Consider the following 25,700-nt stretch of genomic DNA (forward strand, 5'->3'; position numbering starts at 1 on the left):
CCTCTTCCTGCACAAGGTGGGAGAAATGGGTGAGAGAAGGGAATTCCCTTTTGAATTCCCTTCCGAATTCCCTTCCAACTGCGTTTCCGAACGGGGAGCRGGCTCAGAGCAGCAGCTCGGACCAAAGAGCAGAGGCCTGAATGTTTCCTCGGACAGCGGCAATTTCCGCATCTCCAACAACCGCAGGGGCCCATTCCCAAACTAGGAATGCCGGTGCATCCATGAACACGAGAGCTGRGACTCCACCAGAGACTTCCAAACGCACCAGCAGTGGCTGGGTGTAGTCAAGGGCTTTTGCTTGCAGTCCCACTGTAAAAATAGCCCTTTTTTCCCCAAAAAACACATATACACTTGGGAAAACCCTGCTCGCCGCTCAGCTCCGTGACCTGGCGGGCCCCTGCTCCAAAGCCAGGCCCAGAGGGGGCTTCAGAGCAGCGGGGGCTTTAGCAGCGCTGGGAGCAGGGGGGCCGGGCGGGCGCCCCGCCGAGCCGAAACCCGGGCGTTTCCTTCCAACGCAGCGAGGCTGGAAACGCTGGGAACGCTTCGGCGCTGCGGCTGCAGGGGCCGGCTCGCGCGGGGGGCTCCCGGCGCGGGGCCAAACGCGGCGTTTCCGCGGAGGGGAGGCGAGAGCAGCGCGGTGCAGCGGACGGACCGGGGGGACGCGCGCGGGGGAAGGGGACATCGCGGCGCCCGAGCGCGGGCCGCGGCCGCCGCCATCGCCCCGGGGCTGCCCGGCCCGCCCCCGGGCGCTCCCTCCGGCCGTGCTCACCGTGCCGGGCTCCGCCGCGCGCGCCCCGGCCCCGCCGCGCGCCATGGCCGCGGAAGGGCAGCGTCTCCTTCCCCCGCGCCGCAGCCTACCCGCGCCGCGGGGCGGGGCCTGCCGCGGCGGGGCGGGGCCTGCCGCGGACCAATCCGCGCGGCGAACTGCCTCCCCCAGGACCAATCGCGTGTCTCCGCCGGGCCCGGCCAGGCGCTGCGGCGGCGAGCGCGGTTGAGCAGCGAGGGGGGCGGGGCGAGTGCCCATTCGGCGGCACTTGACAGCTCCGCTCCAGGCGGTGGCTCCGCTTAAAGCGGCCATGGSCCCCGTGGCGGGCCCAGCGCGCTGAACCGCTCCCCGGCCCCGCCGCGAGCGCCGACCGCATCGCGCCTCCTCCCGCAGCGCTTCAGCCCTTCATCCAAGCCAGGAGGCCGCCCGCGCGGCTGAGGCAGCGCTGCCAGCCACGCGGGGGGGCACGGCGGCGAGGCGGGCAGCGGCGGCCCTTTTAAGAGGCAGCGTGGCGGCGCGCGGAGCGCATCGCTGGGCGCTATAAAGGGCGCGGCGCGCGGCGGGCGCCGCCAGAGCGGGGGCGGCTGCAGCGGCGGCGCCCGCCATGGACTTCAACGTGAAGAAGCTGGCGTCGGACGCGGGCGTGTTCTTCTCGCGCGCCGTGCAGGTGAGCGGCGGCGCGGCCGGGGCATCCCGGGGGGAAATAAAGAATCCCAGAAATCAGCCCCAGGGAGGCTTCGGCTAAATGGATTTTTGGGGTTTTCCCCTTTTTTTTCTATTTTTTGGCGGGGAGGAGAAGGACAGTGTGGTGGTAACAGCCCAAGTGATGGTTGTTGTCCCTGAAAGCTGATTTTCCACCAGCATCTCCTCGGGTAATGGCCTGTGTTGTGGGGCCAGGCCCAGCGGGCGCCGTTCCCTGCCCGGGCATTTGCCGGGACCGGGGGCTGGCAGCTGCACAGGCCCTGGCGAAACCCCGCTTTGGGGCCTGGCGGGGTTAAAATGCACCGGGATTTAACGGCAGGAGGGGAAGCTGCACCCCCATGAAGCCCAGGGAGCCCCAGGTGGGCACAGGCTGCCGGGCACCTCCGCTCCTGCTGCCGTGTCYGGGAGCCGCCCTTGGAGCGGCCGGAGAAGGAGAGGCCGCTGTGGAGTTTGTTGGGATCCTCCCTGAGGATGGAAATGCGGCTGGTGGCTCCCGGGCGCCTCCTTCCCCCTYTGATATCGGGGTGAATAATGTCCGGATCGGCGCCGGCTCCATCCCATGCAATGGAATAACCTGGGCTCTTGGAGAAAGCGGCCTSCTGTAAGCAGGTATCAGCCCCTGTTACTGTGCCGGTGACTCATGTGTTATGGGAAGAGAAGTATTAAATACAGGCGCGAGATGCGGAGCAGGTGAAGAGCTCAGAGATGCTGTTCTCATGCAAACGACCTTGGTAAGCAGAGAAAAGGAAGAAACGCTGCAGAGAAATCAAATGTTTGGGAGCCCTCTTGAAGCTAAGAACCGTTTATCAGGCTCCTAGGAGGCGTGGGAAGGAGCTGGGCATGGGAACAGCGCCTGCACGCAGCGATTCTAGAGCAGGGAGGCACTTAAAAATAGTGGCTGCAGCCTGCTACACCCACTCCCTATCATCTCGCGTATGAAGATCCACGTGATTAATTACAGGAGTAATTACTTGAGACAAAGCAGCACAGGGGCCCTAGGACTCGAGTGTGTGCTGGTGTTTGTATAACTACAGCAGACTGGGAGGATGGGGATTGTGGATGCAGAGAACCACCTCTTGAAATGCAATTGCTGGGGAAAATGATGGGATTTGGGTGTAGAGTTGTGTCCCTGGGGCAGTTGAGCATTGCCCTGTCTGCACCAAGGAACAGGTGACACTTGAGGTTTGCTATCAGCAGTGAGGATTTAGGTTTTAGCAGTTGTCTTAGCACAGATCTTCCACAGTGCTAGAAAACCTGGAATAAGCTCTGTTTTTCTCTRGCACTGGGGATGCTTTCCTCAGCTCCAAGCATTTAACAGTGATTTTTACTGGAACTGCAGCGAGTGGGAGATAAATGGCCTGGCTGTAACGAGCTGCGCTGTGCAGGTGGCATTAGCAGCCGCTGGCTGGCCGAGGTGGCTTCCCGGAGCCCTGGCACGTACAACCTGATGCGCACGCGGGCTGACGAGCTGGGAGGTCTTAGACCTAGGCCTAGACTTGGCCTGGTTAGTGGTAAAAACACCTTGCTGCCCTTGAATGGCTTTGCCAGCTCAGGTAGCAGGGCTCCTAGGCAAGAAGGGCAGTTTGGAGGAGCTGTGCTCAAGCAGACGAGCCCAAACCCTTCTGCAGCCTGACCAGAACACAGTGATGATGACAAAAGCTGTGCAGTATCTCCCCAAAATTGTATGAGCGTCTACTGTCTGCCTAGGGTTGCACTGATTCCCTGGCAAGGCAGGGTCTGGATGCTGTGGCATCTCCTGTCYTCTCCTTTAGGAGAGCAGGTAGGTTTTGAGGCTGGAGTGCAGTGGGAAGATGCAGGCAATGCATTCCTCTGCCTTGGGAGTGGGAGAGCAGCTGCTTGGGAAGCTGCAGGGGGAAAAGAGCTGCTGTAGGATTGTGGAGCCTCCTTCTCTGGAGACTTTCCAAGCCCATCTGGATGCTGCCCTGTGCTCRGGGTGACCCTGCTGGAGCAGGGGCCTGGACTAGATGGTCTCCAGAGGCCCCTTCCAACCTCAGCCACTCTGTGACTGCCTCCCACCCAGRCATGAGCTRCACGGACACCTCATCCACCCCAGCAGCTACTGCTCTGGGGCCTGCAGATGAACTTCAAACAAATGGTAATTTCTTTCCTTGAATAAAACTAAGGCTTTCCCACCTGCACGCTGGATTTCCAGTGGTCTGTAAGCAGGTCTGATGCCCAGACTGTTGCGGTCAGAGCTCCAATCTGGCTCCAGCCCTGGCCTCTCTGGCCACAAAGATGACTCYCTGGCTGCCTGTGCTCCAGCCAGTCCACATGCCAGCCCTTCCCAGGGATGTCTGCAAGGGACAGGGACGTCTGGAAGGTGCCTGTGTCTCATCACTGCTGATGGGAGTTGGCGCTGGGTGGAACTGCCCAGGCATGAGTATGGATTTTGGGTGCTTAGCCTCCTGCTAATGCAATTACTGCTGGCAGCTACAGTCTGACTTGCTCCCTCCTGCAGCTCCTCAATGCAAGGACTAACATCCCCATCTTCCTGAACTCAGGGAATAAAATAGATTTTTAAGCTCTGCTGTCATGAACTTACAGGAGTTAATGGTTTGGATCTGGCACTTCAAAATGCAAAATAAAACAGAGTGCAATTAAAGGGAAGTGAAGACAAGAGGTGCAGGCCAGAACATGCATGGGGGAACATATGAGCACAGGGCAGTTTCTCTGCTGAATGCCTTGCTCCTGTGCTGCTGATGACTTCCWTGTGTCCTCTAACACAGTTTTGCTTGGCTCACGTCCTGCCTTTCCTGGCTCCAGGTGACCAAATGCCTGAATCAGCCCCRTACTCGGTCCAGAGCAGCTGAAGTTCAAGTAGGTTTTCAGATGCTGCGTGGCTACAGCAGCGTTTCTCATGTGCTGCTGCACAGCGTGAGCTTGCACGCTTGCCCAAACAGACCCTTTCATGCCCCTGACCACCCAAAGAGCAATTCTTACAATAACCTGGGCACTACAAAGCTGTTCAAGCTTCAGAAAATCCACTGGCCCAAAGTTACAGGCAGATGCAGGAAACCCAGTTCCTGATTTAAGACTCCTAGGTCTGGTTCAAGCCTTGCGGATTAAGGGGGAAACACCACTGCCCTTAACGATGTCTGATAAGGGTTGTCCAGTTGGAGTCCTTGAAAAGGGCCTGAACTCTCCCACCAGGTTCTCTGCAAGGAGCTGGAGCCACCCTGTAGTGCTCCCTTTGTGCATGCAGGAGGGGAGATGCAGCTCCCAGCTCCATGCAGTGCATCTCTACAGGTCTAACCTGTGCAAAACGGACATGATGCTCACACAGGTCACCAGAAACACTGAGATTATTTCCCTCCATTTTACATGGAAAATGTAAAAAGATGCTGATTGTTCTAGCAAAAAAAAAAAAAAAAAAAGGCATGTGCTGTTTTTAAAGCCTAGCCTTGGTGGCCTGAGTCACTAGGGCTGCAGGCAGAGGCTCTTTGATGTTCTAGCTGTGGAGCAGAGGGGGCCTGTCCCCCTTGCTGCCCCTCCTGGCATCCCCGCAGTGTCTCCCCCAACTCCTGGGGGGAAAGAAGTCCCCCCAGGTGACCCCAGGCAGCTGCCCCAAGTGCAGCGTCCAGCACGGTCCGCTTGCTTTTGCAATCCTCCTTCCCAGTACTGCTCTCCTGCTCTATCATCCTGCTCATCCGCACAGCCCCGCTAATGGATCCAGTGATGCGGCGGGCTGGCCGAGCCTCCCGGAGGAAACCCAACCTTTGGMTGAATTATTGATGCCCTGGCAGGCAGCGGAGCTCTCCTTCCCGGAGCACGAGCGTCGCGCTGCACAAAAGGCCGCCCTGCATTATTAATCATTATTAATCCTCCGTTCCCTGCACAAAAACTGGACTAGTGCTCAGCCAATCCAGCTGCAGGGATGTTTCCTGCAGGAGGGCACGGAGGGAGCCTCTAAGCACCASTATTTGGCCTGTGATCCCAGGATGCAGGTCCTGGCGTTGGATCAGGGCTGGATTATTGCCCCAACCATCAGCTCTAGAAACCAGGCAAAATGTCAAGTCCTGTTGCAGCAGAACCAAACCCATAAGTGAAATAAGGCTTCAATATGAAGGCATCTGAAATATTTGGAGCTGCACAAGTCAGCAATGCTTCTAGTRTAGAAGCAGCGAGATGATTAAATATTTTTAGTCTGTCTCTTTCTACACGGAAAGCTTGAAGATCAGTTTGTTCATCTGCAGCTCTCAACCCCTCTATCAAATCTTCAACCCCRCTATCAAATCAAAGCCTGACAGCGAGAAGGAAAAATGGAATTACATTTCTGGAAGTGGTAGAAAATCCGATTATTAGAAACAGAAATCCTGTAAGTGAGGGGAGGGCACTTTGCTTGGGGGGCTTAAGTAACCAGCCTTCATGAACTGCTGTTCTTCCAGCATCGTGTTCATCAGGGACACTTAGGCAGCCATGTAAGAAGGCACCAGCAGCTGAGACCTGTTGCTGCTTGAACTATACCCCTACGGATAGCCGACATCAGAAAGCAGCAGCTTACAGGGTAAGCTGATACGGTTCTGTGATCTCCCTCAGTCCCTGTGCTTGGTCTGAGCTTCCTGCAAGCTGCTCCTGGAAGACGTCGTGCTTCCCTGCCCCAGTCATACGTCCCRCTCATGATAAATGCTCCAGTCCACGTGGGAATTGCACGGTGAGACAGCGCCCAGGTGGGAGCCTCGCAGCACAGATGGAGCTTCCCCTCACTGCCCAGGGACCTGCTTGGAAGCAGAGCTGCAGCCTCGTGCCCCATGCGGCCTCCCGCGCCCACTTCGTCCCCTCCGCGCCCTGTTTTCTGCCTCCGCCTGAATAAGGGACTGTTTTCTGGCCTGACCTTTTACATCCGTAGGCTGGGGCTCAAATTGCTGCCCATCCTCCCTTGGTGGCTCGCAGTGACCATCGGTGACGTCCTCGGCCTCCTTGCGACACAGGCGGCTTCAGCGGCTCCTCTGAGATAAGAGGCGAGCGACGCCGGGCGGCTGCTCCCCGGGCAGGTGCCGGGGGTGACCCAGGCTCTCCGTGCGCTGGAAGGAGGAGAAGGTCATGGAAAACAGCAAGGGGATATTTGGTGACTGCAGCAAGGAGCCCGAGGGCTGTAGTGATCAAGGACCCCAACTAGAGCAGCACGGAGCTGCTGGAGGGTTTCAGCAGGGAACAGACTCTGCAGCAAAGCCCAATAAACCCCGGTGAGCAGGAACCCAGGGCACRTGCCTGGGCAGGATGTCTGAGCTGCGGGAAAGAGCCCGACTTGGASGTGAGACCTCAGAGCTGCCTTACAGGGGAGCAAGGGAGACTTGTGCATTTGCATCAAAGAGTCTCAGCTTGTTAAAAAAAAAAGCTCGTAAACAGACCCAAGTATTGGGGCCAGGTACCTGGGAAGGCCCCATTTGCTGCGTGGCTGTGACTCAGCCCAGCCTGGCTGAGTCAAAACCGGCCCCCGGCGGCTGGGAGAGGAGGGAGAGGAGCTTTGGCAGCAGCTCCCGCACAGCCCATGGTTGAGCCCCTTGCAGGTCAGCCTTAGGAAACAGGTCCTACCCTGCTCTCTTATCTAGGATTTGCTTCTGGCATCATTTGATGCTGGTTTTAGCTAACAACCCACAGCTGCGCGAGGCTCTGCAGCTCCTGTCCCCACCAGGCTGGGAGCAGGAGTGGAAATGCCCTTGTGATTCCGTGTCCGCCTCCGGCAAATCCCACAGAGTAATCCCCAGGGTAGCACCGCCCTGCCCAAGCAGGGTGCTGTGCAAACAGCCCCGCGGCGCTGCCCTATCTCGGACATCTAGTAATGTTTACACAGGGTAAGAGGACTCCGGGAGGGCATCGTGCCCTCCACCTGGGCACCCACTTTATCTCGCCCTGTTCTCCGCGTTGCTCCGCACGCGAGCRCGGCCAGGGAGCGCAGGAAGGGAGCTGGACAGAAAGTCTCTTGGGAGGGACAGTGGGCACCAGGCCAAGACCCCATGGAAAGGGCTGCCCAGTTCACCTAGAGCTGAACCAGGGGAGAAGAGGTAGAGCCTGAAGCTCAGCCTGGGGCTGTGCTGGAACTGAATGTTTCTTAGGAGGCTGGAAGCTCCGGGCATCTGCCCGTGCCAGGTATTGTGCTGTGCCACGGTCTGCTAACCGAGCAGCAACACCAGAGATCAGCAGCAAGGACCGGGAGAACAGCAAGGTCTGCAGGATCCCGAGTGAGAAAACATCCAGAGAGGCCTTCCCGGTGCAGCCCAGCAAGACACTGGCACCAGCAAGGTGCAGCCCAGCCAGACACCAACGTCCATCAGGAGTCAGGGGCTCCTCCATACACAGCCAGACCTCTCCCAAGCCATGAGATAACTGCAGGGCTTTTGTTTTTGCATATATTTTGTGACCAAATTATCCTTCTCCACACTGCGTGGATCTCAGGGGACCTCTGCTCTGAGGTTGACTCGGCAGCTTAGGTTCCATCACAGGAGGCCTACGCTGGTCGTTTCTGTGCTTGTCACCATTACAGGTCTGCTAACAATACTACACTGAACTTCTGCTTAAAAAATGCAATAAAGCTGGCCAAGTTAGGAGGAAAAAGTTAAATTTTTGGGGGGGAAATAGACTTTTGTCACAAATCTCCCAGAGAAGCAACAGGGGGGTGCCCCTCACCATCTGCCACCGCTCCATCTTGCATCTCACATGTCATTGCCCAGTGTGAAAACACAGACCTGCACAACCTGCTTCTCCTTGCAGCTAATTTTAAACTTACAGGGATCACAGGGGGAAGGGGAGAGTCTGCCAGGGTGATTCTGGATGCTGAGCAAAGCCGGACACCAGCATTTCCCTCCCTACCCTGGGCGTACAGAGCCTGCCCAACCAACACATGGCCTAGAGCAAGAGTTGAAAAAAAAATGTCACTTAGTGGCACGTTTCTACTTTGTTTCTACTTTAAATCCTGAGTTTAAGCCTCCTTACACCCCACGTGCTCAGCTGGCCGCTCACTGCCAGCAAGGCAGGAGATGGGCTGGGAGGCAGCACTTGGCCTCTCTTCATGCAGCGCCTGTCAGATGGCACTTGAGCCCTGCAGTGAAACAGGAGCATGTGTAGTTGTCTGATAAGCCAGGAAAAAAGCCCGACTTGGGAGTTGATAGCAGAATTTTGGGTCCCTTTGGGTTTGMAGGTAGGGTCCCTTTGCAGGTTGGGTCCCTTTTGGGTCCCTTTGCAGTTGCTTGGCAGGAGTTGGTGTTGGCACCTTGCCTCACCTGAAGGGTTTTTGCTCTCCTGCATGAGCTGAGAATCAGTCTGGTTTAATGTGCACATGATTGAAACTGGAGTATTTTTGTACCAAACCGCTTCCTCATAAAGGGCTGCTCATGGTGGAGCACATCTCAAACCTCGACTCCGCTTCAGCTTAGTGCTTGCTCCACTTTTAGAGAGAAAAAAACCAATAAAATTGCCTAGAAACAAAGAATGATACCTTGAAAGCTTTTTTAGCTCCACTTTAAGAGAGATGCATAAGGAARGCCTCACTTTCTCTGAGCTTTACAGCACACTAACTTTGCTGTAGTAGAACCAACCTTCTAACGACCATCTCCTTCCTGCAGTTTACAGAAGAAAAGCTGGGCCAAGCTGAGAAGACCGAACTAGATGCCCACTTTGAGAACCTTATGGCCAGAGCAGACTGCACCAAGAACTGGACGGAGAAGATCCTGCGTCAGACAGAGGTTCTGCTACAGCCAAACCCTAGTAAGCCCAGGTCCTTCCGAGTTCTTGAAGGACGCAGCGTCCCCGTTGCAGTTTAAACAGGGTTTAAAGGGTGTCCTCTGGCAGAGAGCCCTGTTCCATTGAGGCTGTGGGGGTTGGAACTGGGAAGGACAGGGCCTGTCCTTCCTCCTCACTTAGCTGAGATGAGCAGCTACAGGAGAGCCTGGCCGTGTTCCTGAGGAGGGGACACCTTCTCCCCGTGCTGGGGCTTGCATTCCCGGGAACACTGGGAGCCTACACGAGGTGGGACACCATAAATGCCACTTGCAGGGCTGTCCTCCAGCCTGTAACAGCAGCTGCCTCCTCTTCCCAGGTGCCAGAGTAGAAGAATTCCTGTATGAAAAGCTTGACCGGAAGGTGCCTTCCCGCGTCACCAACGGGGAGCTGCTGGCACAGTACATGACAGAGGCAGCTAACGACTTTGGACCAGGGACACCTTACGGTAAGTCAGCCTGATACAGCCCTACGGGTTCTCTCTTCCCAAGAGGCTTCTGCTACTACATTTTGGGTCAACATTTTTGCAGTTTGGCTCCTGCAAGTGAGCAGCCTGCCTTGCCTCACACAGCCACCTACCTCAGTAGTGTCAGAGCTGATGCCAGAGGAAGGGCTCCAGTATAGCAGCAAATGGGCTCCTTGACAGGAAGATAATCTTGCTCCGCAGCAAAGCATCATCTGTGCAGGCTCCCAGGCCCTAAAATAGTCCTCGAGTCTAGCAGGCCAGAGGAGAAATGGATGCTGATTCACATCAGCTAATGGGCCAAGGTGCAGCAACACTTTTGCTATGTCCATGGCTCTCTAAATTAGCATGAACAGGGAGTTAAACTGGATGGCTTGTCCGGCTTGACTGTTTAAAGGGGTTTCTAGTTCTGCTGAGAAAACAGGAACAACACTATCCTTTAAGTGTGTCCTGCAAGAGGARAGGGGAAATTTCTCTCCAGCAGTTAGAGACTAGAAAAGTAGAGCTGTGATTGCTGTTGCTTGACAATAGGCCTCAACAGTCCCCTTTCCRACCATACAGAGCATTTTTCTTCCTCTCAAACCTAAATTTCCCCTTCCCTTGGGGGCTTCTTTAAGCAATAGACCCACACAGAAACACTGCCTTAAATTCCAGCTGCCCTTGTCCCTCCTTTGCTGTGTGTCACTGCTCTCTGAAATCAATAATTGCTCAATAGAGAGTCCTGTTGCAGGCAGGACTGCTGTAACTGCCTCTGTAGCCAACCCCGCTTCAGCTGGATTCTAATGAACACTCTTCTCTTTTCCTACTCTGATGGTTTTTAGTTTGCTGCTCTTTTCTGTGCCTCTGCTCCAGCCCCACACATTCGGGGCACAAAGTTCATGCTGCCTAGGTCCCTGGGCTRTTTTGTGTTCATGGCAGGTGTCGTAGCAAAAGAACGGCAGTAGAATAAGTGCCTCAACAGACAGATCAGATCAAAGCTGCACTGGGAGTGGTTAAAGGCAGATGGTAGATAGGACTGTGAAGCTAACAGGATAGAGGCATGGTCGTCTTGCTCAGGCATGGCAAATTGCACCTTTTGTCCCACAAAACTGGGGCCTATTAACCCTGGGGGAGTTGGCTGAAGCCAGCACTGGCTTTTCCTGGAGCTGAAAGTTCCCRTCGTTGCAGGGAAGACCTTGATAAAGGTTGGAGAGACCCAGAGGCTCTTAGGTGCGGCAGAACGGGACTTCATCCACTGTGCCTCCCTCAACTTCCTCACCCCGCTGCGCAACTTCCTAGAGGGCGACTGGAGAACTATTTCTGTAAGTACAGGAGCGACAAAGGGAGCTCAGCAGGTCACCACGCACACAGAGGGTGGGTGCAAAGGGAAACAGCAAATTTTAGATGATACTTTGTCCCTTCCCTCCCCAACAGCTGCTGAGCAACCTGTTCTAATCCCCTCTTCTGTCCCTTTCAGAAAGAGCGGAGGATCCTGCAGAACCGCCGCCTGGATCTGGACGCCTGCAAAGCCAGGCTGAAGAAAGCCAAGGCTGCCGAGGCAAAAGCAGCGGTAATTTCTACCCTTATCCCTCTCTCTGTCCTTCTAAGCCCTGGGTTTTGGCTCATATGAGCAATGCAACGAGTTCTCAGCAACACAGTCAGGTTGCACGACTRAATCCTGACTCTGGCAGGCACGGGTTGGGGGTCCTGCAAGGCTGGAGGAAGAATCAGCCTGGGGTATAAGGGAACTGCTTGCAGGAGCCTTGTGCCWGTTCCTCAGATGTCCTCCCATCGGGTAGTTGTTTCAGCAAGTTCATTCTGAGCTGCCAGAGTCTGGACACTCTCACTTGACAAGCTCCTGCCTTCTGACAGTGGCTCCTGGCTGCCTTGTGCTGGTATCTAAAAGCCTTCCTCTTCTGAGGACTTGTTTAAACCTCCCTGGGGGCCTCCCTGGAAGGCCTTGCTGAAGCAGATTGCTGTCCTGTGGGCACAAGGACTTGCCAAGCTCTGYCTCTAGCCTAGGAAACTCAACTAGCAAACACTGCAATCAAAACAAGCAGGAATCCCTGTCAGGCCCCTCCTGGGATACCTGCCTGGGAGTCCCGGCGGGAGCCCCTTTTCTAGCCATCTCCTTGGGCCTCTGGCCTCGCAGCTGCCTGGATGGCTGGTTCCTTGGGGCCTTCCCTTCTCCCCAGCCCTAACCAACGTGGGGAAGTCGTGCTGAGCTCGGCAGCCTCCCTCAGCAGGTCCAACCGGCTAACAGCACTCACGCCTCTGTGCAAAAACCCCGAGCGAGGCCGTGGGTAATCAAAAGCAGAAGAGAAAAATACAAAAGAAAAAGCCTCCTCTGAGCAGCCAGGTCTCCCAGATCCAGTGAGGGTAATTCCTGAAGTCCCCAGTTTCCCTCCTGAAGGGGAGGGCCCCCAAACTCAAAGGGAAATACTGCCCATTACTTTATCTTAGGCTTAAATCAGACTAGGAATTCAGACATCTGTGCTTCCTTCATTGACCCCTTCCCTCCTTGCCTTGCTCCCTACACGGAGCAATCCCAGATGCAGCGGAAAGGCCTGATCTTGGGCGAGGAGCTTCCCTGTAGCTGAGCAACAACAGGGCAACCTGAGGCTTTCAGTGTCACCCGAGCTGAGCTGTGACCCAGCAGTGCAGCCATCCCCTTGTCCCACCTTTCCTGAAGAGAGGCCACCCCTCAAGAACAACCTCAGCTGCTCTTGGGGACACTCAGCACTTCCCCAGAGCAGCCTAAAGGCAGCACCCCCAGCCCCAGAGCTGCCCCCCGGCCCTCGGAAGACAAGGCATGAGTGGCAGCTCCCAGCACGGAGGGCCGACCTGCTGCCCTGGGCATGGGGACGCACGAGGAGACCACTGTCCTCCCTGGAGCGTGCCTGGATCCTCAGTCACATTCCTCTCCAACCAGGCAGGCCCAAAGCGCYGCATCTCTCCCAGCTCACTGGTCTCTCGCTGCTTGTCCCCTGTGTGGTGCAAACGTGTCCCCACAGCTGCTGCGTCACCACCTGCCCTCACCTGGGCTGCTGCCCAGACCCGTGAGCTGCTGTTTGGGGCTTATGCATTTCCCTCGGACTTTGTGCTTTGTCCTTCCTGTTAATGCTGTTTTGTTTACTAACCTTTTTGTTTTGTTTCTCTGTAATTTGCTCAGTGTGAGGGAGATGTGAGTATTGACTGCGCTAACAGTGMTGTGATCTTTCTTTACCACCTCTCATTGTCTCTTGCCCCATTTTAAGCAAAAAGAGGAGAGAAAAAAAAAAAAAAGCTTCCTACCTCCCTTTTCCTGTAGGAGCTGGCCCTGGATCATGTATGGGATGTGGTCAGGGCTATAGGTATCTGGGAAAAATGCCCTGGAAAGAYGAGAGTATCCAGCTGCCTGCAGCCCCTCTGGAGCACGTCCTGGGTGCCATCATGACTGCTTGCAAGCAGTGCTCAAGGAGGGCAGGATCTCATGTGCAGACCTGCACAGGCTCCTCCAGCTGCAGGCAGGAGGAGCTGGGGGAGCGAGCCCCTCTCCCGGAGGGGAGGCAGCTCCAGAGACAATGACGGGCAGGTTGTGCTGGTTGTGGTGCTCTCCTGTCCCCCAAGCTCSAGGGCTCTGCTCTTTTTCTCCATCACGACAGTGAAAGCAGGGGGAGGAGGAGGAGGGTCCATTTGACCACTGCTTGCAAATACAACTTCACCATGTAGAGGAGTGAAGGGGCAGCTTGTCTCCTGCATCCCATGTGCTATGACTGTTTGGGGACTCCTGGAGACTGGGGAATGGGAGGAGAGGTTTCCAAGTTGCTCCTGATATTTAAAAACAAAGAAAAAAGCTCTTCCTGTGAAACATCCCCTCTCCTCATGGGGAGGAATCAAGCCTAGTCCTTGTAAGGGCCTCAAATATCTTTGATGTATTTTTAGCCCTATACTCAGGCCYGATTTTAATAGGAATCACTCCTCCACATTCCTTCCCCCAAGCCCCTAGGTGGGGGAGATCTCATCTTGTTGGGACACTCTGCTTTTGCACACACTGGTCACTCATTGCAGCAGGCTGCTCGGGGCTGCTGCAGCTCCCAGCAAATCAGGTCAGTTCATTTAAGCAGATCTGGGTAAGCTGCCCAGAGATTAACCAGGGAGAGGAGATGTGGGGCCCCGAGAGGATCGTAGAGCTCCAGCTGGGGTTAGGGCTGTGTTGGGTGCTCGCCTTGYGCCCCAGCAAACTGCAGAGCAGAAGCTGAGCGGGGCCACACTGGGATCCACTGCACAGATGAGAGTCCTGGTACAAGCTCATGGGTTGGACTGTCACTTCAGGTGACACGGAGGCCAAATGCTGTCCCAGAAGGAAGCCTAAGCTGAGTTTAGCTGAATAAGATCATGTTCTGCCATGGTTAGCAAACCCACACTGCTTGTGGCAGCASACTGGATCATTTTTGTTCCCAGCARGGAAAAAAAAAATAACTAGAGTGTTTCAGCCTTCCTGCCCCGGGGCAGAGGTTCCACTGAGGAGAGGGTGGTAGAGATGTGCCCAGAGGCTTGACAAGAGCTTTTAAAAGAGCTGTGTCAGTGTCTCCCTTTTGCCTATTTTCTGCCTTTCAGAGGCACTATGGAAAGCCTGCTCTGATGTGGGCAAACATGCTAACAAGGCCCTGCATAGGGATGCTTTTAGGAGGTGGTGGGAAGCAGGGGGAAGGAAGGTCCTCTCCACTCAGCAGAGCCAGCATGAGACGAGCAGCCTGCTGGCTGCAAGGGAAGGGGAGACACATTCAGGACAGGTCTCCACTGGGCCTGCCCACAGCTGGAGCAAATAGCTCTAAGTACAGGCAGAGCTTCTAACAGGAGAAACATCCATTGATGTATTGGGTGGAACTGATCTGCATGAGCCAGTCCCCCTGCCCTTGCATCCCCCCAGGGGAGCTTCCATGCATCTCTGCCCAGCCTGCTTGGAGACTTCCCTCCCGCAGCCCCAAGGAAATCAGGCTAAACTCCCAACACAGGCAGGAAAACAGTGGCTCCTTCCTCCATCTCTTGCCCAACTGACCCCCATGAGCTCTTCTGCATGACTTGTACATGAAACTCTATTCCCCCCCCAGGCCGTGCCTGACTTTCAGGAGACTAGACCTCGTAATTACATTCTCTCCGCCAGCGCGTCAGCGGTAAGATCACCTCCCAGACGCTGCCTCTCCGGCCTCCTCCTGCCCCTCTCTTCGCCCCACTTCAGCTCGCACCTAGCGCTGCGCTGTTTTCAACATTTTAATGGGACATGGGCTGCCCAGGACTCCTCCAACGTGGCCTCAAGGATGCAGAGCCACCCAGCACGGGGTGTCAGGGCTGGGCGCTTTGGTCGCCTTTCCAGTTGGTGTCCCACCTCCTTCCCCCTTTCCAGGGGGAATGGASCTGGGGTTTATTGCTCACGGAGCAATTGGAAGGCAATCTGCCAGGTCTCTCAGAGCAGGTCCAGCCATTCCACTGGTAACATCATATGTGCGACTGCCCTGAGCGGTGCCAGTGCTTGGAGGCCTTGGAGAGCCATCAAGGAAAAGGCAGAGGGAGTCCCTGCCACCCACGGCACCAATAATCCAGCAGGATGATTATATAGACTTGTCTRTTCTGCAAGGAGAGGTCTATTGTCTCTCCAGTCAGGTGGACTTGTGGTCAAGCAGTTAACTCTGTGTGCAATGGGAAGCCATGAGCACGGCAATGTCACATTTCTCGTTAAAATGTTGAAAACTGATCATCTCGCTTCCTAAAGAGCACTCAGAACAACACTGATGCCTTCTGAGAGAACCACCATGGGGCAGAGGGGCTGGGGAGGGGAATCTGCAGACCCGCCCGAGGACAACCCCGACGCTCATGGTAGCTGGTTGGCTTTGGTTGATGGGCAACATCCCRTGCGCAGAAAGGCAAGTCTGGGCCGGTAGCATCAGTGTTAGTTCCCAGGGGGATCTGTCCTGACCTCYTTGGAGAATGATACTGGGATCAGATGTAGCTTTGCACACACACAAGAAATAATAAGAGCTCACTACAGGTGACTGGCTGGTTAAAAAGGCTCCTTAGAAAGAAGCTGTTCCTGGGGATGCTGCAGCAGTTGCTCAGTCTCCACCTCTTCCAGTAGAGCAGTTAATCRCCCTGTTTCTCTGCTTTCCCTGCTGGAAAGATGCTTGTTCCAAAGACAGAAGAGGTATTGCAGTAAYGGACTAAAGCTAAGCTTGAGGAGAAAGAGGGGAGAGCAGCCAGGCTCTCCTTGCCTCTGAATGGCTCCAATTAGAGCTGTGTAACCTGCTGATCCCTTGAGTCCTTCTAAAAGAGACTTGAAAACAACTGTTAGTAACGTGCAGCACCTTGCAGAGTGTGCAAGCGCTCGCTTGAGCTTTTGTATGTCTAGTGGCCACCTAAATGTCTAGTGGCCAYATAACTGCAAGCTTGTCTACTGTGTTATAGAGAGATTCTAGGGAGCAGGTGCTGAATACAGCAACATGACATAGGAAATGGGTTTTTTTAAGCCCACAGGTGTCCGCTCTGGTACATCTCTGCCCAGTCTTTAGATCCCTGCAAGGGAAGCTCTAACAGCAACACTGATCAGGGTCAGCAGACTCCAAGCAGTGTCCTAGGTAAGAAGCCAGCACTGACCTTGATCACTTACTGGTTGCAGTACCTTTATCAGGAGCCTGATACTGAATTTCTCTCTCCAGCCAGTGCAAAACAGACTGCTCCCCAGCTCTGTGCTGGCAGGACCGCTTTGCAACACGCTCTCTAATCCCAGCACTCATCCCAAGGGCCGGGCACTGCAGCAGGGCAGGAGCTCCTCATGCTGTCGCTCTGCTTCTCTTGCAGGCCAGAGTCCCCCGTGCTGCTTGGCTGCCAGGGCACCCTGAGGTTGTAGAGCAGCGGGTGCTGCTGACCCTGCTTTGGGGCTCTCTTCCCTTCTGCAGGGAGGGATTGCTTAAGGCCAGGTAACAATTTTCTCTTGCAGGGGAGCAAACGGGTCAGCTGTTTCCTGGCCCCTCTAAACACCAGGCAGGGCCAGGTGAACTTGGATCTCGATTCTAAGCTTATCTTGCTTTTTGGAGAGGTGGATAACAAGGCTTTACTTTTGTCTCCTGTAATGTGAAGGCCTGAAAGTGGAGACGCCTGGAGTCAAGGAGGGGCCTTGTCCCAGCCCTGCTGTGTGCGAGCCGGAGGCTGGGGAGCCGTGTCTCCTCTCTCCCACACTGACCTTCTGTTGCCGGCTGAGAGGGAAYACGTGGGCTGCAGATGCCTACGTGTTCCTTTCCCTCAGCCCCTGCCCCTTGCCATGCTCTGCATCCCTAGGAATGATGCCAAGGAAAGCATATTGAGTACTTGAAAGAGGGTCCTCTGGCTTAAGATGAGGCCTRGTGTGGAAGAAAACAGGGTAGAGGGAGGGAAAAAAACCAAATAAGAAAAAAAGGTAGGTCATGGCCCTGTTCTGTTTCAGAGCTTTCTGAAGGGCCTCCAACGAGGGTCACAGGGCCTTAATCTAGGGGTGAGGATCGAGTCAGGGAGCGTTTCAGGAAGACCAACAGAAGAAGAAGAAACCTAGATAAAAATTTGATTGGTACTTCAAGAATTAGATGAGTCCAAAGTAGCCTAAGCACTATCTGCAGAGCTTGAGTAGGAAGACCTTTAGCCAGGTGGAAATAGTTTCTTTCTATTTATTCTAAAATTTATTTAAAATAAGCCCACAGTGCAGTTTTGGCATAAGACCACTGTCCCCCTTGCTCTAGGACAGCAGTTCAGGCTGGGACCTGCTTCTCAGCTACCTGTGAGGATCTTCCCCTTAGTCCTCTGTAGGAAGGGCCTTAGGGGGAAGGCCGTTGCACCCCTAAATACAGCTAAAATCATCCAGACCTTATTTAAGCCAACTGCTTACTTGCAATAACCCAACACCCCTCTGCAAGTTAGAAAATACCCAGCTTCAGTGCAAAGCTACCTTAGACCTGCCCCAGGGCAGCTAGACCAGGCAAGACCCGGCCACAGTGATGCCCCATGGTTGAGTAAGCGGTGCCAAAGAAGCCACATACCTCAGGAACCGAGCCACGGGGCAAGGGAGAGGAGCCAGGACACGCACTGAGGCTGCTGAGGTCCAACACAACCACCTACTGCTCCAGCCAAACTGGCAGCACCTGCAGATGCTCCTTATATTCCCTGGGGAAGCTGCTTCTGCACCTGAGGCTGCCATGGCCTCAGCTGCGGCCTGTTGTTGCTCATGGAGCCTCCACAAGGCCGGGCAGGGAGATCCGGGCCCAAACGAGACGTGTTCTCCCATGGACACGTCATCCATGAGGCCTGGTGGGGGTTGTTAGTCAGGATGGTTGGGGCTGCAGCGCCTTTCTCCCTGGGGAGCAGCACGGAGGTGGGAGAGCCGCGGGTGGCCGCGGAGCTGCGGCGCTGCCTGGTGCTCCTGCAGCCTCGGGCTGGCACACACAGGGCGGGAAGCAGCTCCCGGGCGTCCGCAGCGCAAGCCCCGCTCTGTGAAAGAYGTGGTGAACGTCTTCGGCCTGCCGAGGTGACAGAGTGACACCTGAGGGTGCAGGTGACGGCCCTAGGGAGGCCATCTCCCCCTGCCCCCTTGATGTGGGGCGCAGTCAGCAGGTCCGTGCACTCCCGGTTTATCCATAGGGATTTCCTCTTTTGGGGAGCAGAGATGAGTTGTCTGTTGACACAAGGCCAGGCCGAGGACCCTCTGGGAAAGATCAATGTGTTTTCCTKCCTCCGCTCTCCCTTCCCCGTCGCTGTGCGTGATGTTTTGTTGTCGATCGCTTCGTGTCCTGGGGCCAGATCCCAGCGAGCAGCTGACAGCTGTGCTGTTCCCCAAACCGTCTCCTGGGAGTGATGCCCAAGGAGCCTAGAAGATTCCCACAGGGGTGGCCCCATCCGAGGAGCAGCTGCCCGTGCCCGGGTGCGGGGCGAACGTCGCTGCCTCCATGGACGGGGCTGGGAGGAAGCATTTAGGGCAGGAAGCAGGGGAGAAGTGAAGACATTTTGTCCGGCTCAAAGGCCGTATCTAGGTGCGTCCTTCATGATCCTGTAGCTGGACATGCTCGCTGGGCAGCTCCAAAAAGCCAAGCTCTGGAGCGGTGGCCGAGCACCGCTGGGCTCTGCCCGGGCTGCGGGGGCATCTGCCAGGCTGGGAGCACCTYCCTGTGCCCCCGGGCAGCCCCTCTGCCGCTCCCCAGGCTCCTGAGAGGGGCTGCCCTTCAACACCCACCTCCGGGGGCAGCCCGTGCCCCCTGCCTCTCAATCCTCCTCTTCCCGGAGGCTGCTGAATGGCAGGGGGCAGAGCTGGGCACACAGGCTTGTTCTCCCACCGCAAAGCCGAGCTCAGGGCTGCAGGGTCGAGGTGAGGGAGCACCGGGCTGGCGGCTGCTGCTGGGTGAAGGGCCGGCCTGTTCCCGAGCACCCCGTGCCCGTCGCTGTTACCGCTGAGAGCTTCTCCACGTCTCCAACACTGACCTCCTTTCCTGTTGCTCCGTGGCCCCCCACAGCTTTGGAGCGACGAGGTGGAAAAAGTAAGTACCTGGCTGAGAGCGGTGCTGGGAGCTGGCCGGGGGGCTGCTAGCCTCCCTGCGTGCGCGCAGGCAGGCGCAGGATCCGTGGGATCCATGGGATCAGTGGGATCCGGCTGTTGTCGGCCCCGCCACTTAACTCCAAGGGGGATCTCTGATCCTGGGAGCCGCGCGGGGCCGCCGGGCTCTGTGGTGGGAGGCTGCCCGGGCGCGATGGAGGCCGGATGCAAAGGAGGGTGGACGTGATGGAGCCGCCGGCGCCGCGGCGGCAGGACGGATGCGCTGCCATGCGCTTCAGCCCCGCTCCCGCRGCCCAGGCGCTGCCTGTGCCCCGCGCTGCCCTCGCCAGGGCTCTGCGTGAAGGCCCCGCGCGGAGGGCGAGGGGTCTCCACGAACAGCCCGCGCTGCGGGTGGCAGCGCCCCGGGCCGCAGGGAGGTTGGCTGCCGGCTCGGGGTGAGCGGCACTTGCCCCTCCGAGCGGCTCCATCCCRTGCCACGGCCCTTCTGCGCTCCCGGAGTCCCCGCGGGCAGCGGCATCTCCCTCCACGGAGATGGAGGAAGGGCTGCAGCCTGGAGGCCGTGGTGGGCCTGGGACCCCCGCCCTGGCGCCGGGGACCCTGCTGCCTTTCCGAGCCCGGAGACCCTGGGCAGGCGCAGCCCGCAGCGCAAGGCGCGTGCACAGCCCTGCATGCTCTGCATGGCCGCCTGGCAGTGCCTCCCCCTAACGCTGCCTGCAAGCGGACTGGCTGTGCTGGGGCCGGCTCGCCCCGCGCGTCGGACCCTTCCCTCTAACAGTGGGCTGCTGGGGGTCAGCTGTAGGGGTGCAGAAGGCTCTGCTTCGGGGTGGCACCACCAGACTTCCCTGGGAGGGACCTCCCCGGCCACCCGTGGGTGCTGTCCTTATGGGAAGGAGCATCCTSTAACTCGCAGAGAGAGGCAGGGGTCAGACCCAGGCGGTGGAGAAAGGAGCTGGGTCTGCCCGTCACAAATAGCTCTGCTGCTACAGAGGTCCCTGCTCACTGCAGCGCGGACAAACCCCTCTCTGTGCTTAATAAGACATTGTGCTGAGGTCTCCACTCCCTGAAATAATCCCTTCCACACAGAGGATGCAGGAAAAATAGACCAGTTGTAGCTTAAAATAGATAAAATATGACGAGGAGGCAGTGAAAGCATTTCTTTGTTGCAGTAAGAGGAGAGGAGGCGCGAGGGCCCCCAGCAGCTCCTCAGGCTTGTCCGGCCGAGAAGACTCGCGGCTCCTCCAGGGTTCCCTCGCTCGGGAACCTGTTGGCCACCCTGTCCCTGGGCAGCAGGAGAGCGGGCAYGGGAGCCTCCGACCTTACGTGGGTGCTGTTCTCTTTGCCAGGCTCCACTGGGGTGCTCTGGTGCTGCTGCTAAGGGAGAGATGTTGTGTGGACTTCGTAGAGAGGGTCCCACGCGTCCGTCTTGCTTTGAATTCCTCAYGTCTGCTTCATAGCTGCCTTTCAGCAATCGCTGTTTAACGCCCGTGAGCACGGAGGGAGCTTTAGATTGGCCTTGGGATGGGCCGTTCAGCTCTGTTGTGCTCTGAATTGAAAAAAAATGTCAAAAGTGCAAATTTTGGAGAGAAACTTAGGGAAACTGTGGCATTTTCTAGTGTACAGGCATAGAGAGGTGTTGCAGGAGCTGCACAGCAGTGCCCTGCAGCAGCAGACACACACACATGCTGCCTGCRCCCGCTGTCCCGCTCTGGAACATTGTCCCTAATGGTGTCTCTGGAGAGGACAGCTCCGGCAGCAGAACCCATGGGGGTTCCTACAGCAGCCAGTGCCGGGTCAGGGGTGCCATGGGCCCGGCTTCCACCTTCCTCGGCAATGACAGAGCCTCCTCATCTTCATGCTGTGGTTGCGCAAGGAGCTTCTCAGCTTGATGCATCTCTCTCCAGCTGCCATTCCATGAACAGCAGCAATCACATGCGGGCCCTTGGAGCTGCAAAACAGCCGGAGAGCCTCGGGATCCCAGCCCAGGGTGTCTTGTGGCTCTTGCTCAGTATCACAGGCGCATGTGGACCCTCCTGAGCCAACCATACACTCGCCTCGGTGCCAAAAAGGGGGGTCGGGGCGCAGGGGAGGGAGGTGTTGCTGGGAGGGAGGTGTTGCTCGCGCCCCGAGCCCCTGCGTCTCTTGCAGGCCGAGCACGAGCTGCGGCTCACGCAGACCGAGTTCGACCGGCAGGCCGAGGTGACGCGGCTGCTGCTGGAGGGCATCAACAGCACCCACGTGAGTGTCCCGCGGGGCCGGGCGCACGCGCCGCGGCCGCTGCCCTTCTAGAAGGACGCCAAGAGGAAGGGGAGACCTGGGAGCGGAGGTAGAATTGCTTCTAAACTCGCACTGCAGCCTTCTCATATGCTCTGGATAGCTCAAAGAAAGCCTAGGGGCATGCACAAGCAGGGCGGCTGCAATGCCAGCGGTTCTGCAGCCCTCCCAGCTTCTCCGAGATGGAAGAACCTTGTTCTTCCCTCACCAGAGCTGTGGACTAGCCCCACCAATGCTACCAGAGCACCAGGAGAAGCCTCCTGGCTCAGGTTACCCTGGGCCTGCACAGCATCCCCAGACTGGACAAGCGAACGTGTTCAAGCCAACGTTCTTAATGTTGGCTTGTCTACATTAAGTAATAAATAGTTAATGTATTTGAATACTGAATACTGGCCTGCGTAGGCCTGCTTCCTCTGGGGGAGATAGTGGCTACAGCAGGATGATCCTGATGCTTCCCGACTCGCACAGCAGCTAACAGCCCCTTTGCTTCCAGGTGAATCACCTTCGCTGTCTCCATGAGTTTGTGGAGTCTCAGACCAACTACTATGCTCAGTGTTACCAGTACATGTTGGACCTGCAGAAGCAACTGGGCAGGTGAGAYAAGGCAGCGCTCTTACTTCCCCAAGGGTTGGTTCTCTCATCYACCTCCATTAGTTCAGACCTATCCCCATGCCTTGGAAAGCCCCATCCAAGCTCTGCTGAGAGCTCCTGAGCTTAGGGAATGGGGACCAATCCTTTCACTGTTGCTTTTAGAGCTGCAGGATTCATCTGGTTTTGATGTATTCATTTAAACATGTGAAGGCGAGACGGTCAGATCATTTTWCCTCTAAATTAAATCAGCTGGGAAACAAATTCCTGCTGCCAAGCAACAAGTCTGGGCGATCAGTGGCGGCAGCAGCGGATGCTGCGCGCGGGCTGCGCGTCTCGCGGGCRGGTAGAGCTGTTCTCTCTGCTGCCCAGTTACATCAACATGACCCAGTCGTACCCATTACCTCGATGTGATCACTCACTACTCCTCTTGCTTTCCTTTCCATGCCTGCAGTTCCAAAGGAGAAATGTAAGTAAGATGTGACACAGAGCAGTCCCTAAGAGCTCTTCTCCTCGGAGCCCCCTCGCAGGGGCCAGCAGCTCTTGAGGACACGGTGCAGGGGCTGCTCTGGGAGGACTCTCTACAGAGACCAGTGCAGCTGCACTCCACTAGTCCAGGGAAGGGACCCTACAAATAAGCAAGACCTGCCACTGTGTGACACTGTCACCACCCTACTTAAAGAGCCCACGAAGCCTAGGAGCCTCCCAGCACCACATCCAGCTTAGCAGGCAGTGCTGGTCCCTGTCCTGAGGAACCGCCAGGCTAAACAGATGAGACAGAGCCCACGAGAGCAGAGCCGGGACACACAAGGGAGCTGGTAAGAGAGCTGCAGGGCCAGCAGTAGCAGGACCCTTCCCAACGCCACCGCTGGCCCCGTGTCCTCGAGCGTGGAGTGTCCTCTGGCCAGCTCCAGAGGCACCRCAGCACCTCTGCTCCACATCTACCTGTGCTCCTAGCGGGGCCTGACTAGGCAACTCAGCAGCTGCAAGATGCCTTCAGGATACTGAAGGAAAATAAAGCAAAAAATAGTGTCAAGCCGAGAGAACTAAGGCCCTTCCCCGTGTGACAGGCAGCAGGGACCTGCTTTAACCAGCAGCTACTGACTCCTGAGCATTCCCTCCCCTGCAGCGTAGCTCTCGTCGGGTCCCCTCACACTCCATTACTGAACCTTTCTCTCTCCCCTTCCTTCTCTGCCCTGGCTAAGATTTTCAGGCACGTTCGTCGGCAACGCCGAAGCTGCATCTCCCRCCGCTGCTACCTCTCCTGCAGCCGTTGCTGCCGCCGCCGTCCCCGCTGTGCCTACCATCCCCGTTGTGCCCACGCTTGGCGGGGTGCCTAACGCGGTGGCGGAGGGAGTGCTGAACCCCAACGAAGTCAAACCCCCTGCCAGTGGCACACGCAAGGCCAGGGTCCTTTATGACTACGAAGCAGCTGACAGCAGTGAACTGGCACTCCTTGCAGATGAGGTTCGTAGCRTTTTTTTCTCTTTTAATAGCATATTTATTTCTTCTGGAGCCCAGCTCTATCCAGCTAGCAAAACACTCTGCTCAGTATCTAGTTTCTTCTTGAGGACTCTCAGACTTAAGTAGCTTATATGCAAGTGAAATGGGATGAGCTGCAGGCTAGAGGCCTGATCTAATCATACCGAGAACAAAGGCAATTCAGCAGCTTCCAAGCTCTTAGGGTGACTAGACTCAATTTCCCTTCCCAGAAGGGGTCCTGTAGTACCATTAAGCCATCCCTATATCAAGGGACCACCTTGGGCCACCTCAGGGAATGGAAAGGCAGTGAGAACATCACTGGACAGACTCCTGTAGATCTTCTGGAGTGGCTCAAAGTAGCTCCAGGGAGGCTGCAGGCAAAGGGCCTGCTGAATGAACTATAGGAATTAACTTACTCTTTTAGAACCCATCTCACTGACTCTCTTGGTCCTGTCTAACACTGTCTTCTCTCCCCAGATGATCACTGTGTACAGCCTGCCGGGCATGGACCCAGACTGGCTCATAGGTGAAAGAGGGAACCAGAAAGGAAAAGTTCCTGTCACTTACTTGGAACTGTTAAGTTAAAATGTCTCCAGGAAGAAGAATGTCCAAGCAGAATGCACCCCTCATCTCCTGGCACTTCTAACACGGATTTCTTCATCAGAGACCATTGCTGTCTTCAGGGATGACCCTCCATTGCTAATAYGGGAAGCGTGGCAAAGTGGTAAAACTGTTAGGGGAGGGTTTGGGGAAAGGACAAATGGCACTAGGATGGAATTCACTACCCAGCAGTGCAGCCTGCTTTGAGGTTCATCTTGGCCATGCGAGATTCCTCCGTTTCCGTCCCTCTGCCCTAGTCTAGTTTATTGCAGTGGTGTCCCCAGGGCCAGCAAACTGCTTCCCGCGGCGGCTGCTGCTGGAGCGTGTTGCACTTCCCTTGTGTTTGCTCTTGGTTAGTGCCTGGCTCCCCTCCCAGCCTCATTCGTCAGCAGTAGAGTTCCCCGAATCCAGTCTTCAAGCATTCCAGTAGGGAAGTGCCCCACAAGCCCACTGGCATATTCTAACTGTTAAGGAAAGGAAGCTGAAGAGCTAAAAGCCCATTAACCTGCACTGTCTTGCTTGCCTGTGGGGGAACAGTAACGCGGGGCTTTCTGAGAGCCAGCCCTCCTGTTAGTGCTGCCTGATGGCTTCAGGGTAGAACTGAGCTGGGAGGCTGGAAGGAGATGTGATTGAGAAAACCAACCAAAAAAAACATAGGGCCTGTATGTCCAGAATGAAACCTCGGTGAAAGGGACCATGCATCTTGCTTGCATTTCCTCTGAGAAACTGCTCTTGGACTGCAAAGAGTTTACAAGCCTTTTTACAAGCTTTGCTCCCTGTGTTAATTGTCCAGGCTCTTCTTTCAGTGTGTTTGGTGCAGGCTTATGTTTTAGCCTGACTTTATTTGCCCCCCTAGATCACTGATTTCACTAATACCTTCCCCTCCCATCTCAGCAGTGAACAGACCTGGTGCATCCCAGTCCAGCACGGGGTAGTCCCGCTTGCTCTTGTCTCTCCACCAAAAAGCCATCCTGGGTCATACACAGAGGCAACTACAATCCTGCTTTTCCCGACCCCTTCCCGCTCAACCATCCCGGCTGCCCTTGGCGTTTGTGGTGATTTAGCTGCAGGGGGGAAGCACTGAGGTGCTTTTGCCTTTTAATCCTGTTACCAGCCTCGGAGCTCGGCCTGAGGRCTCCAGCTGCTGCGTCACCAGTTTCCATCTCGAGCTGGGTTCAAGAGAGAAGCGCCCACCTGCACCAAGGTCTCCGTTCACTGCCCTCCTCGCGGTGTGTCAGACACYACCTTTGCTTGTTTAATGATCTTTTTGCACTTTTCCCCCATGGTATTGTGAYCACACTAATGTAACAGGGCGCAGAGCACCTGTGTATGTAGGGCTCATGGTTTTCTGCACTTATTTGCCAATAAACAAACTGCCTGASCTCCTGCTTCAGTGTCTGGGGGCACTGGGGGCTGCAGCTTGCACTGAACAGCAGCACTAGCAGGGGAAAGGGGTGCAGGGTCAGGGGAGCTGGGGTGTATGGGGGACTAGGCTTGGAAGTGGAATAAAAGCCAGCAAATTCCTTAATTATTCCAGTCCCAGCTCAAACACTCCGCATGCCTTAAAC

General features: G+C 56.2%; 1 protein-coding gene across 8 annotated transcripts; it reads left to right on the plus strand.

Annotated features, from left to right (window-relative positions):
- The first annotated feature begins 1,330 nt into the window (after positions 1–1,330).
- Positions 1,331–25,390, plus strand: SH3GLB2 (SH3 domain containing GRB2 like, endophilin B2). 8 transcript variants are annotated; one of them, XM_026049244.1, is made up of 13 exons: positions 1,331–1,433; positions 9,049–9,190; positions 9,522–9,650; positions 10,833–10,966; positions 11,122–11,214; positions 12,817–12,828; positions 14,738–14,800; positions 19,151–19,174; positions 21,337–21,426; positions 21,956–22,056; positions 22,505–22,519; positions 23,256–23,517; positions 24,010–25,390. In XM_026049244.1, the coding sequence occupies exons 1-13, from the start codon at positions 1,371–1,373 to the stop codon at positions 24,115–24,117; spliced, it is 1,236 nt and encodes a 411-aa protein (XP_025905029.1). In that variant the 5' UTR covers positions 1,331–1,370; the 3' UTR covers positions 24,118–25,390. The 8 variants fall into 8 exon arrangements, with proteins under 8 accessions (XP_025905029.1, XP_025905031.1, XP_025905032.1 ...); XM_026049246.1 differs by lacking the exon at positions 22,505–22,519; XM_026049247.1 differs by lacking the exon at positions 19,151–19,174.
- Positions 25,391–25,700: the final 310 nt, after the last annotated feature.

The sequence above is a fragment of the Nothoprocta perdicaria genome, unplaced genomic scaffold (assembly GCF_003342845.1).
Source record: "Nothoprocta perdicaria isolate Ctin4 unplaced genomic scaffold, notPer1 scaffold_6, whole genome shotgun sequence".
Classification (NCBI taxonomy): Eukaryota; Metazoa; Chordata; class Aves; order Tinamiformes; family Tinamidae; genus Nothoprocta; species Nothoprocta perdicaria.